Below are 19,866 nucleotides of genomic sequence, written 5' to 3'. Positions count from 1 at the left end.
AAAACAAATAATAACATCCAAAGCTATATGGGAGATGGAACACTAGTTGGAGGGTTCTGTCTCTCACAGCCCTTGAATAGACTGACATATTTGTATGGATCAAAGAACAATATTGTAATAGAAACAGCAAATATGTGCAGGTCATCCCCACCAGAGCAAAACTCTGCTAAACTATCCTCATTCTTAGTTTAATGGTACCATATAGTGATGCCCTCTGCATCCAACTAATGAAGACCACAGAGAATTGCTACCGATCATGTCTAATTTATCAAACCAAATTATAATACACAGGCCTAAAAATAAGCCAAACGTGTATAGCATGGTGTTTAATATGGATGTGTGCTTATCAAAACCCTTTACAATACAAAAATGCACAGATAGCTACGTTTAAATTGACTTGAATGATTTTCAAAGGAAGCACCGTTCTGCCAAATGGTATAGAACTTAAACTTAATAACTGCTGATAAAGAAGGTATGACAGGGGAGAGTTGTGTCATTGAGGAGCTTCTAACTGATGAAACAGCCCAGGGTAGCCACTCAAAAGGGTTTTTTTGATAATCAAGAAGACAGATCCAGAAGATAGCATCTGAGAAGTTAGGGATTCCAAAAAACAGTGGTAACACAAGCAAAAAAGCAATCCCTTTCCAAATACAAGCAAAACCAAGTACCACTTACTCCAGACTCCCCTTGCTTAGAGAACTAAGACCCATTATCTTAGCAAGGGGTTTTGCTTTAGGACCTAAGTCCTAAAGAATCACAAAATGCCCTATCATTTTTATTTAAACAGATTGTTTAGCAAACCATCCTGCATGGACTACAAAAAGTGACTACCAAATGAACAAGTTGGTATTTAGACTGCTGACTGACCACCATTACACAGGACTCCTCTAACAGACGCATCTGCAACCACGGTGGGAAAAATCACCTCCCATCTAGTATGAGTTCATTACCACTGCAGAATTTGATTTCATAAATGTTCATACTTTTTTGGGCCTACTCTTAATGGTCCTGAGAGCCCTCTACAGGTGAGCTTCTTCTTACCTAAACCAACCAACCCAAAGTAAGGCTGTTCCCTTGTATGGCAACAAGTGGAACCAGGCAGGGCTGCCCCCTGTCATGCTGTTTCTATGCCCTTAGTATAGAGCCACTAGCGGGAGTGACAGAAATGACAGACATTAGTAAACTGCAAACAATATAACACAGCACTTTTCATAGACAATGCCACTCTTACTCCATATTTTATTATTAAATTTACATAAAATTCTAGAGAAATATGACACTGTCTTAAATTATAAAATATATATTAGTAAAACAGGAGCTCTTCCGTTTCACATGCCAGACCAAATGCTATAGGGATTAAGGACTAAGTTCCCCTGTAAATGAAAAACAGATTATATTGCCTACCTAGGAATCCACATAACCCTCACTTGACCTGTTATATGCTCCAAACTACAGTATTTTAATACAAAATGTATATATACTGGTTCTGGAAAATAACAGCTGCTAATATGTATTTTACCCACACTCCTATACTGGTTTAAAAATATCAGCAGCAGTTACACCAGTAGCACTTAAAGACCTTCAGAACCCTGTCCAAAAATTCAACAAGGGCTTCTGACAGTATTAATATCTCTAATAAGATCTGGGGTGTAAGGGTTCCCTAGTTTAGTAAATACTACTATACCAGTTTTACAAACATTAGCTAATCATTTCCAGGAATGACCGGGGGCAGACACAAAATCATAGCTTTTCCATATGGCCCAAAGAGTATAATGTGGAATAAAAACTGCTACTCTAGCAAAAGATCCTAACCTGCTCAGAACTGTCCTACCTTCTGAATAGCTTTTCAGGAGATCTTGGCTTTAAGCAAATGAATGATTCCTCTACTACTCAGTATTGGGCATATAGCAATGTTTAACATACCTCAAAATAGTCTAAACTCACAAATATAGAAATGTATTATGCATCACCAAATGACCAGGGTGCAGATTTAGTAAAACTCTAACATTTCTCATTTTTATTTTTTTAAAAATTTGAATAAACTAAAAGAGTTGGTGCAGGACAAAGTCGCAGAAAAGTCAAGACCCAAACTTTTTCAAATTGTCACACAAAAAAACCAGCATCAAAAATCTGAAAACCACAGAAGGATCCTCCAGGGAAGGTACATCTGCCATTGAATGTGAAAAATGTTTTGGTAAATGGCCCAAGTATTAAAACATGAAAATATGCAGGTATATATAAAATGAAAATAGCAGGAATATGTATATAGCATACGAAACCTGTATACCTTTTGAGACAGATAATGCTATATTATAAGTGGGCCATTATTTATATTGTTTGTTTTTTTTTAAACTTTGTTTACTTTGCTTACAGTAAAGTAAATTTTTGTAACAAAACCTTTTAGTCATAACATAAACAAGAAAAAACATTGTTACCTTGCGGCCAGCGTCATTATTATGGAGGTTCATCAGAGCACGGCTAGAGGAGCCACCTTTACTTCGCTCTCTGACATCCACAAATGACTGGGAGAAGGCAACTCCGTATGCAATGTTATCTGAGCAGCCAGACCACTGGAAACCTACACAGATACAGCACAGAACAATATCTATGACTGCTTTTATTCATGATTAATAAGCATTAGTTAACAATGCACAGATTTAATATAGGATACAGATACACCATCAAGATAATGTTTAGAAACACTTATACTATAAGAAGGTTTTACTTCCTGATTCATTTCTTTATATATCTCTTCTATTTATATTTTCAACAAATCATATGAGCAAGAGGTACCACAGCAGTTTGACTGAAAAATTATCTATAAGATCTGCGTAAAATAATTAAGGCCTAGGTGCAACATGCTTTCCTTTTGCCCTATACAGTTATGGGATCTATTATACAGAATGCCTGGGACCTGGGGTTTTCCAGATAATAGATTACCATCCCTTAAGTTTGCTAAAAATAATTTAAACATAAAATTAACTCAATAGAGGTAGAATTATTTGCTTAAAATTGAGTCTATGGGAGTTGGCCATTCTGTAATTCAGAGCTTTCTGGATAACAGTTTTCTGGATAACAGATTATATACCTGTACTACATATCAGATTCAGGCCCATTAAAGTCAGCAGTTTTAAGTACCCTAAGCCATGGCCTTTCTCCTGCTTTTTTTCTCTCTCTATATACATTTATTACAGCATGCTGAAACTCACAATATCCCATGAAACATATGAATATTAATCTAAAAAACAAATACTCAATGTTGCAAAATATTGATTTTAAAAAGAACAACATATAATTTATCTATCCTTAGTTAGGGACGGGACAGCTTGAGTTCTTCCTGACCTGCACATCACTATTACAAAGGTATCTGTTGCTCCAGCAAATTACACATCTCCTTATGGAAGATACTGTGTGGGCAAAAACACATGGTTTTGGTGTAGTGAAATATTTATTTAAGCAATCAGGAAATATTATTGCTGGTAAATTTCCAGCTTTTGAAACCATATTATAATCTAGGATGATAACACTGTAACACTTTTAACCATTTTCATACAACTGAGGCTATACTTTAGAGTTAAATAAGTGGAAGAAAAATATGTTTCCATGCCTTAAGATTACCAAACGCTGCTAGGGTTCAGCCTTTTAACAACTCTTTGTACCTACCTTGAGGGCTGACACCATGCACAGTCCTGTCACAACCGCATTTCTCTAGATCACCACTACTGCAAGCTCTCGTAACCGCAAAGGCAACACCAGCTGAAGATATGGCATACACAAAAGCTGCCTCCCTTGTTCCTGAAACAGAAAGAAGTAGATATTGCAACCACTATGATGATCACAATAGAATGGCTCTTTTCATCTCATCTCTGGGAAAATATAAATAACTGGAGGCCCATGTGGAATATTTCTGAACTGGAAAGGCCAATAGACATCTTGTATAATATATGAACTATATAAACATGTTCATGAACAATGGAAAACGTAAAAACTGGAAATTGTTGAACTGTGGTGATCACTGAAACCAGTCACATTAATTACTATGCCACCAAGTTACATACAGTTCTGCGTGTCTAAATGATGATTATTTCATTTCATTAGGTGCTCACTCTCCCTTTGTATTTAGCTTAATGGAAATGATATATCACTGTATGACTGCATTTCTGTTGAGAACATGCCTGGATTCTACACACATGTAGCATTTCTCTGCCAGTGTATCTAAGCCTCAGCAAGCAATAACATGAATGAAGACAATCTGTCAGAATTTATTAAAGTAATTTTTCTGCCAAAAAATGCACATTTGAGCATTTGGGATGAAAAACTACCTGTGAGTAGTGACAGGTGGTTTCCAGTCATGTAAATCACAGGATATATGGGGAAAGATTCCCTACTGAATTAAATGGTCTGGTGGAGAACCAGTTTGTGTGCCATTATCCTAATGGACTATTCTGCATCAGAAATACAGTATACAATGACAGTTACTGTATGGTTCTCTTACATAAAGGGCCACTAAGGTAGCACACTCCTTGCATATATACATCTAGAATTCAATAATGGGAAACAAAACTGTTGCAGATGGCACGGCTGTTTTGTGCTGTTTAGCTTATATGTATCTACTATAAATCTGTATAATTTTTCTCATTATAACGGTTTAAAACAAATAAATGTTTCTATATCTCAGTTCTATAATACATAAAAGAATTAAATATTTAGTCCTCCCTATAAAATGCAACCTTCCAAAGGAAAATATTGCTTTTATTCTCTATTTTCCCAAGAAAAGACAACACCACTTTGCTGCATACTGATATGCCTGCCAAATACAACTAAACATTTCTTTTCCACAAAGCATCTTAAAGCAGCTGTTCCTCGGGTAGAATTTGGTTCATTCTGCTTGTTTATATTGCCTCGTTTATGGAACAGATCCTTAATTTCAAGGGTGTGTTTCCAACTTCCACTACATTTAGGGGCAGGTTTTTTTTAGGGGATGTTCTTTTTTCCCATAAAAACAATCAGCGCACCAGAGGTCACCCCTTTAGATTAGAGGAACGGAGCTTTCATTTGAAGCAGCGTAGGTGGTTTTTCACGGTGAGGGCAGTGAGGTTATGGAATGCCCTTCCTAGTGATGTGGTAATGGCAGACTCTGTTAATGCCTTTAAGAGGGGCCTGGATGAGTTTTTGAACAAGCAGAATATCCAAGGCTATTGTGATACTAATATCTACAGTTAGTATTACTGGTTGTATATATATAGTTTATGTATGTGAGTGTATAGATTGGTTAGTATAGGTTGTGTGCTGGGTTTACTCGGATGGGTTGAACTTGATGGACAATGGTCTTTTTTCAACCCTATGTAACTATGTAACTATGGATGTGGGGAGGAGGTGGTGGGCCCCTGACTTGGCAGCCCCAGTGGGGCAGAAATTAAGGGAAAAAGATAATGCCACAGGGCCCATTATTAATCAATACACATACAGTATGTCCTGGTTTCTCTGTTGTCATATAATATAATTCTGATTTTATTACTAATCAGCCTTATATTGTGAACTTTATATATATATATATATATATATATATATATATATATACTGCAAATTGTGAATAAAGGTGGCCATACACGTTCAGATTTTAGTTTTCTTCCGAAGAACATACCTTTAAATGCACTGATCTAAAACTAACATTCAGGTTGAAATTGTAGTTTAAAGCCCTTAAAATACAAACCGGAGACTGTTCTGAACATGACATCAATCGTACGAAATTGACTTCCATCTTTAGGTCCCCCAAGGATATTGTCCGAAACACAATACATGCACAGATTTTGTTGTTAGCCAACAGAAATTTTATAACCTGGCGATCGACTAAACGACTGATTGTCATGGTATGAAAATTATCAGGATGATATTTCGGAGCCCACACACGGTTCGAAAATCGTTTGAAACTAGGTTACTTACAATTTTATCAGTACATGTATGGGGAACTTAAGTGCCTAGGCTCAGGTAACTGACAGCAGCCTAGAGTATGTGCTGTGAATCTAACCTGGCCAAATGACTAAACAACTGATCGTTATGGTATGAAAATTATGGGGACAATATTTCAGAGCCCGCACACAGTTCGAAAATTGTATGAAACTAGGTTACCTACAATTTTATTGGTACGTGTATGGGCGGCTCAAGTCCCTAGGCTCAGGTAACTGCCAGCAGTCTAGAGTTTGTGCTGTGAATCAGTATAAAAATGGGTATTTACAGGGTACATCTTTAAGTACTTTGCTGTGTGTGTTGCACCGCCAACTTTATTCACTTGCCAGTGGTCTCTTGCGGCTGTCCAGGACTGTGCAAATGTGCAGTATTTGTGCCCACTAGTATATAGTAAAATATGTAAAGAGGAGAACCAGTCCACTGTTCAAAGGTTCTGATTGTATTGAAATTGGCAACCCATGAATAGCACTTTTCTTGCTCTTTCATGGGCTGTGGTGGTCTTGAGCTGGTAGACCCCCAAAAATGTACAGTGTAGAATTTCAAGCCTAAGCTTTAGATCTACTTGAAATAATGTAAGGTCTTTAAAAGTAGAAGGGAAGACAAATTATAATTTAAAACAAGGGCACATTATTGAAGCACAGGGTAACAAGGCAAGGCAGCCAAAGTACACAATAGGCACTGGTGCAAGCAGGGTTAATAGACAGGTTTGCAGGTCTGCTAACAAGGTGGATAATAGCCCAAGGTTGGGCTACACAGTACAGGTGATGGCAGAAGTACCAAGTCACAGGTTCAAACCCAGCAGAGAATAAAACATATCTTACACCTTAAACATTAGCCCTGATATTTACCTAAATACATTTTAACATCTCCTTAACCAGTACAGCTGTACTGACCACAAGAGAGCCATCAGAATAACCAAGGATAAAAAATGCAATATATACCTATACACTTGTAAAAAAGCTTATAAGGTCTAATGGTGCAGGGAGTGTTAGTGGTAAGCACGTCAGCCAGTCGTATAACTCACACCCAACCCTAACCCACGCATTATAATGTTTAATTAAAAAAGAAAATCATGAGCAGTGAATACTGTATATGACGAACATAGGTATATGGTATCCCTTTAAGGTATTCCAGATATTCATATGGTTTGCTGCAGGTGTATTTAGTTAGGTCATGGCCTGAAAATATTAAAATGTGTACACTGGTGTAGACAAAAGATTTCTGTTTGCTTTCTCTACAGTTTCTTAAAGTGTCCCTGTCTAAGAAGTGTGTGGAACCTGAATGATGAGTGCTGACACAGGCTCGGATGCTCGTACATTATCTCAAGGCGTACTAAGCATTATAAATAATAATTCATACCAAGAAAAGCAAAATAGCCTTTTAAATAAAATTCTGAATACATCAAGGGATGTAGACTTCAACAGATCACACGATTCAATATACACCATTTAGGTATGGCCCACCACATGCTGACTACACACATAGCTTCTGTTAGAATATACTGTACTTGGAAGGACTGAAGATTTAATTCATTTATGGTACATTAAAGTGACTCCCTGACTTTAGCAGTGTTTCTCACATCTCAAACCCTCATGTGAATACATCTTGTCATCCCAAGTGGGACTACCTTGGTGGTCGTAACTGACTCTGGTGGCTAGTCCACAGTGCAAATAATCTGGTACAGCAGATAGTGTTTGCCAAAGAGCAACTCAAGACTGAGCTAGTGTTGGGACTGAATCGCTTCCAAGTCAGCTGAGGTTAACAGCAGGCTCGTGTGGGTCAGCTTGCTCTGTGGTTGCCTAAAAAGAAAGGCCCTATTTTCTGGTATTGTTGGTATTTCCACACCGGAATCTCAACTACCACAAGTCTTTCCCCTTTTTCAGCAACCCCAAAAACAACCAAAGTCAAATAAAGAGGCAAGGCAGTGTCTAAGCCTAGTGTTTTACAGCTGCTGAGTTTGGACCTGGATTTTTATACCACAAATTCAGTTGTATTTGGCCAACACAGAGAAAGAAGGATGTGATAGTTCTGACCCACAATGACAAGTACTGTTCAAAGGAACTACTTATATCAACATGTCTACTTAAACCATGAAAGTATTTTGTAAACATAAACATTTTTTTAAATGGTATTATATAATGAGGTTTGACCCAGCAATTAGAATGAAGCAATTTGTTTTACTACGCCTTGAAGCAAATGGCTGCAAGAACTGAATTATTATTTGCACATAGACTTATAACTTTAATATTTTTTTTTAAAATACAGTTCTCTTTAGAGGTACACATTTGGGATATATTACCCCTAAACCTTTTATCCAGATAGCTTCAAAATACAGCCATCTCCTATAGAGCCTACTGTGCGCTGCTACATGAACTTAGGGACCTACCCAAAGCACACAGTATAGTAATATGAAATAAAAATTACAAACCTAGTCTGAGTAGTCTTTAACTCAGATTCCCATTACACTCCTGAATATTCAGCTGATTTAGCATCAGCTTCTATAAAAGATTTTTAACAACCCACAAGCCTCCCAATAACTGCCCAGACCACACTGAGCATGTGCAGTGCCGCTGACACTCACAAGATGAGGAGACTGAACTTCTGATATGGTACAGCATATACAGGTATGTAACATGTTATACAGAATGCTTGGGACCTGGGTTTTTCCAGATACATAATCTGTCTGTAATTTGGAGCTTCATTCTTTGTCTGCTAAAAATGTATTTAAACATTAAATAAACCCAATAGGATTGTTTTGTCTGCAATAAGGATTAATAACATCTTAGTTGATATCAAGTACAATGTGCTGTTTTATTATTACAGAGAAAAAGAACATATTTTTTTTTTTTTTTAAATTAAAATGATTTGCTTAAAATGAAGTCTATAGGAGATGGCCTCCTGGTTTTATAATTTAAAGGGGTTGTTCACCTTTAAATTAACATGTAGTATGATGTAGAGACTGCTATTCTGAGACAGTTTGCAATTGCTTTTTATTTTTTATTATTTGAGGGGGTTTGAGTTATTTACCTTTTTGTTCAGCAGCTCTCCAGTTTGAAATTTCACACCAAACTGGTTGCTAGGGTCTAGTTTAACCTAGCAACCAGGCAGTGGTTTGAAAGAGAGACAGGAATATTAATAGAGGAGGGTCTGAATAGAAAGATAAATAATAAAAAGTACCATAACAATAAAACTGTAGCCTCACAGAGGAATAGCTTTTGGCTGCTGGGGTCAGAGACCTCCATTTGATAGCTGGAAAGAGTCAGAAGAGAAAGGCAAATAATTCAAAAACTATAACAAATAAAAACAGCCCCTTTAACTTCAATGAAGCTCTCATTTTATGGAAGATCTCGGGAGTTGCGGCAAACCTTATTTTGTTGCAATTTCCAGATAACGGATGCCTACGTCTGTAGAATAAAACATTTCTAAACATATTATTTCTCCTATAATGATTTCAGTGTAACTTTCACTGATCTCAATAACAGGAAAAAGTACAACTATTTTAATAAACTAGCTGACTACAGTACCTGGTGCCTACTTCATGTTTTGTATTGCAGCTTCTGATTCACCATAACCAGTGTGAATAAGCTTTATAAACATAATGCAGAGTTGATAAGAACTCTTGACACAGAAGTGCAGACCTCCAGTAAAAAGAGTAAAGGCATTTTCCAACAAATATCATTTGGGTTGTATAAATAAATGCTGTTATAGCTTCTGACCACAATCCCACAACCCTGTCCAGTCTTAGTACAGGGGCAGGTTCGTTTTTTAAACCCTGACCCTGGTATATTTCATCATACATAAACAATTGGTTTCCAAATGAAAAGTGTTGCCCATAACCCCTAACAATGATTGCCTAAGTGAATGGCAATTAATTTTATTTAATAAACAGACAACTAGCAACAGAAATGCAGTTTATTCCCTTTAGAGACTTGAAGATTTCTAATTTAATGTCTTGTATTCAAACAAAAAAATATCAAAGAATGAGATACAGTTTTGAATCTGAGAGGAAATAACCATTTCACCATAAATTGCACTTTATCCCACTGGATCCTTTACACAACCACTGTAAAAACAGTCAACAGTATAGTAGGGTGAGTCAGCAAAACCGAACGGAAACAGAGTCCAGGACACTTTTACCAGAGGATATTTAATGTCCAACAAGTATGCTGGGCTGAGGTTTCATGTCTCATCTGCAAAATAGCAGTGTTAAAGTGGTACATCTGTTCTACTACTCAGGATCTCCAGCACAAACTAAAAACTCACTCTACACAGGGGAATCCTCTGGGATATCACATAAAAATACACACTGTTTTGTGAGGTTGACAAAAAAAATGTAAATAATCTAAATGTTTTTAGCCATACAACCATAATAAACTATATTGTCCTATACAATCCTCTAGAAATATATATATAGAACACATAAAAGACATCTACAAAACAAGACTGTAAAGCTGCCTCCTGCCTCACTGATGCCCAATCTACAGGTTTCTAACAGATTCCAGAATCCTGGGAGACATGTTAGTTTCTATTACAAAATAACAACAACAACAATAGCTCATATAAACTGTTCCTCTAAAGGGGAGTAAAATACTAAGTCAGCAACTAAAGGCATACACGTTCAGATTTTAGTCTTCTTTCGACGAACATTCGGATATGAATCGTCCGTTTAAATGCAACGATCTAAAACTAACATTCAGACTGAAATTGTCAACAATCGTACAAAAGTGACGTCCAAAAAATATATTGTAGGTCCCCCAAGGATATAGTCAGATACACAATACATGCGCAGAATTTATTGTTATCCGACTGAAATGTTCTAACCCGGCCAATTGACTATACGACCGATTGTCATGGCACGAAAATTAATGGGGAAATAATTCTGAGCCAACACAACAATTGTATAAAACATAAATTCGTACAGTTATATCGGTGCGTGTATGGTGGGCTTAAAGGTTGTTACACAGTGATGTTTTTGCTTCTGTTTGCACTAATGTGGATTTGTGTGCATTCCAGAATGAGGAAACACAAGGGTTAACTGATCAGTGAAGTGCACTTGAAGTAGAAGAAAGAAGTACTTAACAAAATGAATGTGTTGTTAATGCATCTGGCAATGCCAATAATTTATATAGTGTGTGGTACTATAGACAACCTAATTAATTGGGGGTTAAGTACAGTTGTGCAATATACCATTAACCTACTTGTACCATAATATGTCTTGATGGCTTTGGCCATTAAAACCCTCTCTATTCCTGATACTGCTGCCAGTTCTAAATGTATTCTACCTATCTGAAAATATAAATATAAAAGTTAAATTAACACAGAAGCAGTAGTCTGCCTGCCCAATGCAGATAAAAGATCTTGTGATAACATGGATGTGGTTTGAAGTGCAAAAATGATGAAAACAGCAGCACTCCGCGGTTGTTTTGAAAAATGTGAATCTTTACTCAAGTGCCAAAGGCAACGTTTCGGGCTTCAATCCAGCCCTTTATCATGGATGTGGTTTGAAGTGGGAGCAGTTTAAAAAAGGGGAGTGGTCAAAACCGGCTTCCATTATTGGCCCTCCAACATGTAGGCCAGAAAAATTCTGGCCTGCGGTACCACAGAAGTTGGACAGCACTGGTGTAGAGCATTGGTTACATTTGGACTCTCTGTCTCAGCTGGGCCATTGCTCTGCTGTGCGGAGGAAGGAAGGGTCTTCTGAAACAACTCTCAGATGCTGCAATAATTTGTCTGGATGTCAGAGTCTTTAAACATATAACTATTAACTATTAAACAGGCAGCAGCAAGTTCTTATGAGTACATCAATAATAAAATATAGGGACCTAACATACACATCTCTTTGGTGTATTACTCACACACAGGTACTATCTCCCAGTGTTCCAGGCTTAAGGTGGCCATACACGGGCCGATAAGCTGCCAAATCGGTCTAAGGGGCCGATATCGGCAGCTTATTGGCTCATGTATGGGCACTAACAATGCGCCTGCCCGACCGACATCTGGCCATCTCGATCGAGCAGGTTTAAGAATTAGTCGGCTCTTTGATGCAATCCCTGAACCAACGGACGCCTATACCCGTTGTTGTAATTCGATCGTTTGGCCTCAGATCCAAACGACCGAATTAGCCCGATATCACCCACAGATGGGGATATTGGGAGAAGACCAGCTTGCCGACCTTGCCAAGCGAGTGGATCTTAGCATGTATGGCCACCTTTACTCAAGGGAGGGTGCTCCATGGGATTACACAAAGAACTCCAAGTACCTACCCAACTGACTCCCTACACATGGTAAGTACCACTAGGGTACATATCCCACACAAAATCTGGGGGCACAGACTGCTCAATTTCTCTATGCTCACTGTCTGACACCACTCCTATTTCCATTTGTAATAATAGAAACTAATTTTGCCCAGGAGCAATAACCAATAGCACCCAATCAGCAGGAAGCATTCACCAGTTTAAAAGCAAATATCTTATTGGTTGCTAATGGTTATTGCCCCTGGGCAAACTTAGTGCCTTTTATATGGGGGTTAGAGTGTTTTATAAAAGGGTCTGTTATCCACTGTCTACTTCACATTCACATGGTCCCTTTTTCCAAGTTCATTAAGGGCTTACCTTCTTTAGGGCACATGCTTAATGGGGCCTAAGACACATCTACTGTACCCTGGTTGACAGGTGAAAGCTAAAGAGAAACAACCACCCCTTTTCCAATTGATATATTAACCTGGTCATATGCATCCCTGAGTCAATGGGGAACTCAGTGCTCTGGGATTTGTTGGCACTTTATAAATAAATATTAATAAATAATAATAATAATAATAATAACTTTTAACCCACCCAGGAACCATGGATACAGGTCCAGGGCTTAGCAAAGAAAGAAGGGAGGTGCCTACCAATAAACATGTTGAGCAAGATTAAATAAGGGAAATAGGCATAATAGAAAGGGTGAGATCAGGGTTCACATGGCAAACGGTCAATTCTGAAAAATCATAAAACCCATCAGTGGGATTTTAAAATATGTGCTTTATCTATAGACATATGAGTAATAAAGGGTTAACAAACAAAATCTAAATAAAACAATAAGAATCTAAATGTAGTTTATGAGAAAACCTTATTTCCATGAGTAATATGTTGGGTTTAATGATAACGATATATCAGTGTCAATCACCCTTGCATGCCTGCAAATAAATACGAGAGCATTCCAGTGTGAAACAAGAAATTGGGATTCTGCCTGGATTGTCCAGGGCCCGCATATCACTATGTTGACTATTTACATTATTGACCCTCAGCCAATGTGCACATAACTGTAAATAGCTTACATTTTATTATTAGATTTGGCACCTGGTTTCAATTTCAGATTTTAAGTATGTGCTTGATAAGCAGGGCAAAAAAAATATTATTTGACTTAAAATAATTTATTTTACATTATAGAAAGAGTGTTTAAAAATTGCTGTAATAAATACTAAAACAACACTTTTATAACTAAAGACAAATGTTTGTGTTTGGCTTGTCAGCTGAAGGAAAAAAAATCTACCTAAGAAGAAAAGATTAAGAAAGATTTTAGTTCCTCGCATAAAAACGTCATTGACTTATTTATTGGCATATTCTTGTTTCAAATATCTTTATCGTGCCATTGTATGCATGGAAAGTGAATGGAAGTGGACTTTCAGCTGCAATGAATTAAGAGCAGAGAAACATTCCTTGTGGGGTATTTAGGTACTACTTATGAAATCCCCTCTGCTGAGCAGACATGTACCCACGTTATAAATACAATTATCTGTTGTATTGCTTGGGACCTCGGGTTTCCTGGATAAGGGGAGTTTCCATATTTTGAATCACCATACCTTAAAGGACAATGAAAGGTTAATATAAATTAAAAGTAAGTCTAAAGGCATTCTTTTTAAGTACTTACTGCATATCTAAATTCCCAGATCCCTGCTTGCTTCTCTGAGATATGGTGCTGGCAGCCTACAGCAGTGTGAAGACTACAGTGACATCACTGAAATCTTTCTCCCCTTCCTGTAGGTGCCAGCGGCAGCCTTCCTATTCTCTGAGCATGTGTGTAACTTGATCCTGTCTCCTGTTCTGAGCTACACATGCCCACCAGCCAATCAGAAGCGGATCTGGCAGAGGGGAGGGGGGGAATGACACACGTGCAGTATGAAGCAAGGAGGGAAAGGAAGGGAGAATACCTTTTTAGAGATGGCTGCCTGTTCTAGAAAATGTAAAGTAAGTGTGAGTGAGTAAATATTTGATTAGGTGAGCCAAAAGTGTGGCGTTTTTACTAAACAATAGGAGGACTATTGGGCAGTATGCTTTTTAAATTTTGACTTGCATTCTCCTTTAAGTCACATTTTTATGGGTTAAAGGCACAGATAGCAGGGATAGGGCCAGAAAACAGGGATATGGCAGGGGCATTGCAGGTCAACTGTCCAGGTTGGGTTGTGAGTCAGTGGGGCTGGGTTGGGCATGGGTCTGCAGAACTGGATTCATGCAGGACTTAAGTACAAGGTACTGTCTTACACAGAATTGCACAGAAGTAATTTTTGAAAATTAGAATTATTCGCTTAAAATGTATTCTATGGGAGATGGGCTTCCTGTAATTCTGAGCTTTCTGGATAAAGGATCCAAAACATGTATTAGAGGGGCATAAAGTCAGAATTTTAAGCATTAGTTCTTGTTGGGATGCTTTCACACAGCACATTAATAAGCGTGTGCTGCACGCTGATCCTCTCCCCATGGGACCCAAATTGTAAATAGCTGAACACAACAAAAATAGCGGAGCACCACGGGATAAAAAATATAAAAATCAATCTTTATTGCATCCTCAATAATAGGCACGAATACATCCCTCAGGACCTACGCTTGACGCATTTCGTGGCATCCCGCCACTTCCTCTGAGGAAGTGGCGGGATGCCACGAAACGCGTCAAGCGTAGGTCCTGAGGGATGTATTCGTGCCTATTATTGAGGATGCAATAAAGATTGATTTTTATATTTTTTATCCCGTGGTGCTCCGCTATTTTTGTTGTACACAGCACATTAAAACACGCTTTTTGCTTGATTTTTACTTTGGTTTTCCCCAAGACCCCTAAAGCATTATAGAGCAGAGGTGTAGACAAGCTAAATGGATTACAGATCACTACAATCTCTACATTGCTTTCTATAGTAAACATTTAAGTCACCTATTTATGAAAGCCCTGTAAAGAGAGTATGAGAAAATGGGGAGTCTAGCATAAGGTAAGAAGGTAGGGCTAAAGGAAGTATCAGTGGCAAATGGAATCTGCTTAGCAAAGGAATGTCACTAGTAGAGAAAATTTCTAGAGAGTGAAGCTGGCAACAGAACATGCTGCTGATTATGAAACAGTCCAGTAGTAGGGCTGCACAAGTCTAAAAAAGGTCAAACGTCAGTTTGGATAATGTAGGAGGAGTTTTAGATACATACAAAATATACCACAAAGTGCTTGGAAACCAGTAGATCTTTGGGAACATGGCCTTAAGAATCTATCCCTGTGTCTGAGAAGGTTCTGGTTTGTTAAGCATGTTAAGAGATTATATTTATGTATAAGTATGGCAATGAGATGTATTTTCATTGGCAGGCAGGGAAATGCAACATTAGACTGATATTTTGCAAGGGGCAAGGGGACAGGACAAAATCCATTAAGTGATAGGCCAAGCAGAAGAATTGCAATGTTGAAGGGTCAGTGCATCAGTGGAGGCCTAAGATACTTTCTCAGTAGTCAGTATTGACTAGAATGTCAGCTTGGATTGTCAGCTTGCTAATAATGAGAAGTGAGTCCATGTCTATGACTCTCATATTTGAGAGCTAAGACCAAAGACAGAACATTTTATGCAGCTTTCAGCTGTCATTCCTAGGAGATGTGGTTCCACAATATGAGCCGGGCCACCAGCCAAACATACTTGCCTTGGACCATACATTGTTAAAGTCAGTGAAACATTTGTTGAACTGTGTTTCTGCTGAGATGTGTCAGTGACAGGAAATTTAAGCTGAGAAGATGCCATTAAAACTGTAGAGTGCAGTGCAGATGGTCGCAAATTGGATGCAAGTTGGGTCAAGTTTTTGAGAGGGGATCACAATGTCAAAATGATATCTACGGACAACTAATTAGGAACAAATTTTAGCTCCAAGGTCCCAGACACAGTCATGCAAAATGCACAACAGGAGAAAGGACCTCAGAATGGGCACACTGTGTGCCAAGACACACAAGGATGGTGTTTGGATGCAAATACCTTTAATAAACAGGTTTTTGGTGCAGCTAATTGCACGTGGCTGCATTTGCAAATGGGCCCTATAATGATGTATACCGGAGATCTACAGCCACTTTAGGTACTAACATGGGCAAATGTGTACACCAGCACAGTAAGTCACAACCAGTCCCCATCTGTGGATTCTGGCAGATGCCAGAGAGGCTATAGATTTATTGGGCTGGTGGGGGCTGTTTGGGCCTATATGTACTTTGAACCCCAGCCCAGGCCTAATCACAGCTCCCAGTTTATGTATTTGCTTTCCTTATTCTCATTCTATAAGGTAAATAATATTGTCCTGCTAGTTTGTTAAAGGGACAGTAACACCAAAAAAATTATATATTTTAAAGAAATTAAACTATAATGTACTGCTGCCCTGCACTGGTAAAAATTGTGTGTTTGCTTCAGAAACATTACTAGAGTTTATATAAACCCTGGTGTGTAGCCATGGGGGCAGCCATTCAAAAGAAGAAAAGGCACAGGTTATATAGCAGCTAACAGATAAACCCTGTAGAATACAATGGTGTCTTATCTGTATCTGCTATGTGCCTGTGCCTTTTCTCCTTTTTTCCAGCTTGAATGGCTGCCTCCATGGCTACACAGCAGCTTATTTATATAAACTATAGTAGTGTTCCTGAAGCAAACACCCGCGTTTTACCAGTGCAGGGCAACAGTACGTTATATTTCAATTACTTTAATTTTGTTTGACTCCTCACTGTGATGCTTCATAAAGAAACAGGATAATCTGTCTATAAAGGGTGTTCTTATTCTTTGGGCCTCCATGATCTCCCTTAAAGGACAAGTCAACCAAAATATATTTTTTGCCTAATAAAGAAAACATCATTCTAAGCAACTTTGCAATATACATTCATTACAAATATGCTACGGCTTTTGACTTATTTGTATATATAACTGCTATTAAACGTAGTGTTTGCCAGTTCTTTTCTATTCTCTGCCCTGGTGGCTCTGGCATTTGAAACAATGTAACACAAGGCAGCAGACTGACAGACCTGACTTGCTGGAGGAAACTGACTTTTGCAACATTGTTTAAAAAGTAACCACGAGGAGTTTAGCAAATGTTGTTTTTAATAGCTATTACATTTACAATTAACTTTTAAAGCACTAAACATTTTCAATAAATTCACATGGAAAAGTTGCTTAGAATTATGTTTTCTTTTATTTTGGTAAAAAAAAATTTTTGGGGTTGACATGTCCTTTCATACAAAGAAATGTAATTCTATAATACAAATCAGTAATTAAGATGGGAAGCAGAATATATTGTAAATCATATAATAATCGAATGTATTCTAAACCCAACCTTTTTCTCTCAGAGTTAAGCTGGCCATATACGCACCAATATTTTTATGCAAAACCTCATTTTGTGCTATATTTGGTGCATGTATAGTGGCTGAAAAGGGGACGATATCACCAAAAGGCTGCGGATATCGGTCATCTTGTCAATCGCCCAGGTTAAAAGATTTGGAGCAAAATCTATGTGCAGGGCTGAATTGGCAGGTGGAGGTAGAATTTCTATTGTTTCTACCTCCATATTTGACGATTCAGCCTGAACATCAGTGGAGGGTGGGAACGATCTTTCTGGCGACCAATGGTCACACAAAAGGTTGGAACTGCTACGTGTATGGCCACCTTAAGTTAGGCAATGTCCTCCCAAAAACTGTTTAGGAGTAATGGAAGAAAACATATTGTAACTTTCCTGGTTCTGATTCCTTAAGCAATGTAGCAGAAGGCAGCTGATTAACAGACCTGGAGGAGAATTTCTGTTACATTCTTTAACAGTCAGAACCAGAGGAAAGTGCAGATGACAGGGATAAACAAAGGCTGCAAAAATGATAGATACACTGCTTTATTTCTGTCTCCATCTGTTTATGCACTTTATTTAAAAATATCCTCTCTCTTACCTAAATGTACTATTGACGCTGTACCTCACAGGGGCAAATGTCAACATAAATTAATGTGAAGAATCATTTGATGGGAATGTCCACAACTCTTTAACCCAAAAGAAAACATATCTGCATAGGTCTATGCCTTGGTAAATATTCTGACTGATATTCAATTCTGCCTAACAAATACAATGGGGATGGAATAACAACAAGGGTTAGTTTGCCTTTTGATCATGCCAATTGCTAATTTGAGTGGAAATACCAGCCCATAGACACAGGTTTAGGTGGGGTATCATTTCAGTAGGGCTCTTCTCATTCTGTGACATTACCATGTCATTCAGCATCTTCAAAGATCAGACTCAATGTGGGGTTTCTGACACTGTTATCTTACCTTGTGTCACCACTTTTCCAAATACGGGTAGCGAATCCAGGGTTGAGCAGTTCCACCGTCGATTCCTAAACTGATATTGACATTCCTCTATAGCCAATTGAGCACCTCGTCGGACCGAATCCATTACTTCAAGGTTCCTCTTGCACATTTGCACCTGGCGCTGAATTAATCCCTTTAGTTTTTCACATGTCTCTTCCTCAGATATGCTGCCCACCGAAGACAGTTTTGCCAGGTACCTATAAAGCAGTAATATATCTTTATTGCATGAGTTTTAAAAAGAAGTGTTCAGCTTATCTTTAACCTTGTAGATAATGTATTTCAAAATTACTCCCATAAGTTCCCCTGTGCAGATAAAAACACTATTCTTCTTAATGAGGCTGTACTCACACAGGCAGCATCTTGTGTTACATCTGCGTTTGGTGCTTACATTTTTTTTTTTCATATTTTTGTGAGTAAGGCCCCATATGGAAGAATAGAATGTGTTTCTTCCTGTGCTTCCCTGGGTAAAATGCAGAACACCACTGCAGGGGAGCACAGTTAGGAATGCTGGTGAGTACAAGCTCTTAAACATTAGTTGATAGTTGGCCATGGCTTAGGTGCATAACAAAAGAAAGTACAATGGGTGGCTGCCAGGGGCCCAGGTCCTTGTATTGCAGCTGACTGATGCACAGTTACAATATTAATAATACATACAGGTTACAAAGCTTTCATTCATTCTAGTAACCCACTGCAATCAGAAGTTGCATGATCACAAGCAAAGAGTGGTTTCTGTGGATCACTTGGTGCAAGCTTTTGTTTCATTACACTAAACGCTAAATATTACATACAATGTCACATAGACAATAAGTACTTTTGTACAAGTTGCTAATTATGGGGAAAGACTCAAGACCTGCTATACCATATTTTTCTCCACAGACAGCAACAGCACAAATCAAACCACTAGGGGGAGATATTGCTATAGCGTCCATGAAGAATGTTCAATTGATGTAGCATCTCCTAAATAAGGTATCATCCTGACACAAATCTGCATACTAGGGGAAATAATTTATAATAATAGTTTATAAATAATTGATCCCCAGTATAAAGAAAACCGAAACCAAATGGAAAGCAAATATCAAACACAATATGCTTGTTTTGTCCAATTACAAGGGAATGGGAATTAAAACTGTAATTAAAATATACTACAGATATCTGTGTTGCTATATTGCTGCTGTATTTACTAAATGCATGCACTTACATGTCTGGCTGGTGATTTTATTTGAATATTCACTGTGCAAATGTTATTTAGTCGTAACAGGAATGTGCAGTACAACACAAGATGGGCAGGGAATCAGCTACCATCTTGG

At 38.0% G+C, this 19,866-nt stretch overlaps 1 protein-coding gene across 1 annotated transcript in view; it reads right to left on the bottom strand.

Moving 5' to 3' along the window:
* The window catches only part of wnt4 (Wnt family member 4), a gene marked incomplete at its 3' end in the record, with an annotated part of 41,612 nt that overhangs the window by 1,129 nt on the left and 20,617 nt on the right, over positions 1-19,866 (bottom strand). The window contains 3 exon segments of the mRNA NM_001252086.1: positions 2,436-2,578; positions 3,664-3,795; positions 18,521-18,756. Coding sequence (NP_001239015.1) covers positions 2,436-2,578; positions 3,664-3,795; positions 18,521-18,756 — 511 coding nt within the window.

Source organism: Xenopus tropicalis, chromosome 7 (genome assembly GCF_000004195.4).
Source record: "Xenopus tropicalis strain Nigerian chromosome 7, UCB_Xtro_10.0, whole genome shotgun sequence".
NCBI lineage: Eukaryota > Metazoa > Chordata > Amphibia > Anura > Pipidae > Xenopus > Xenopus tropicalis.
Note: the sequence above shows the minus strand (reverse complement) of the source record. Positions and strands in the feature narration are given on the sequence as shown.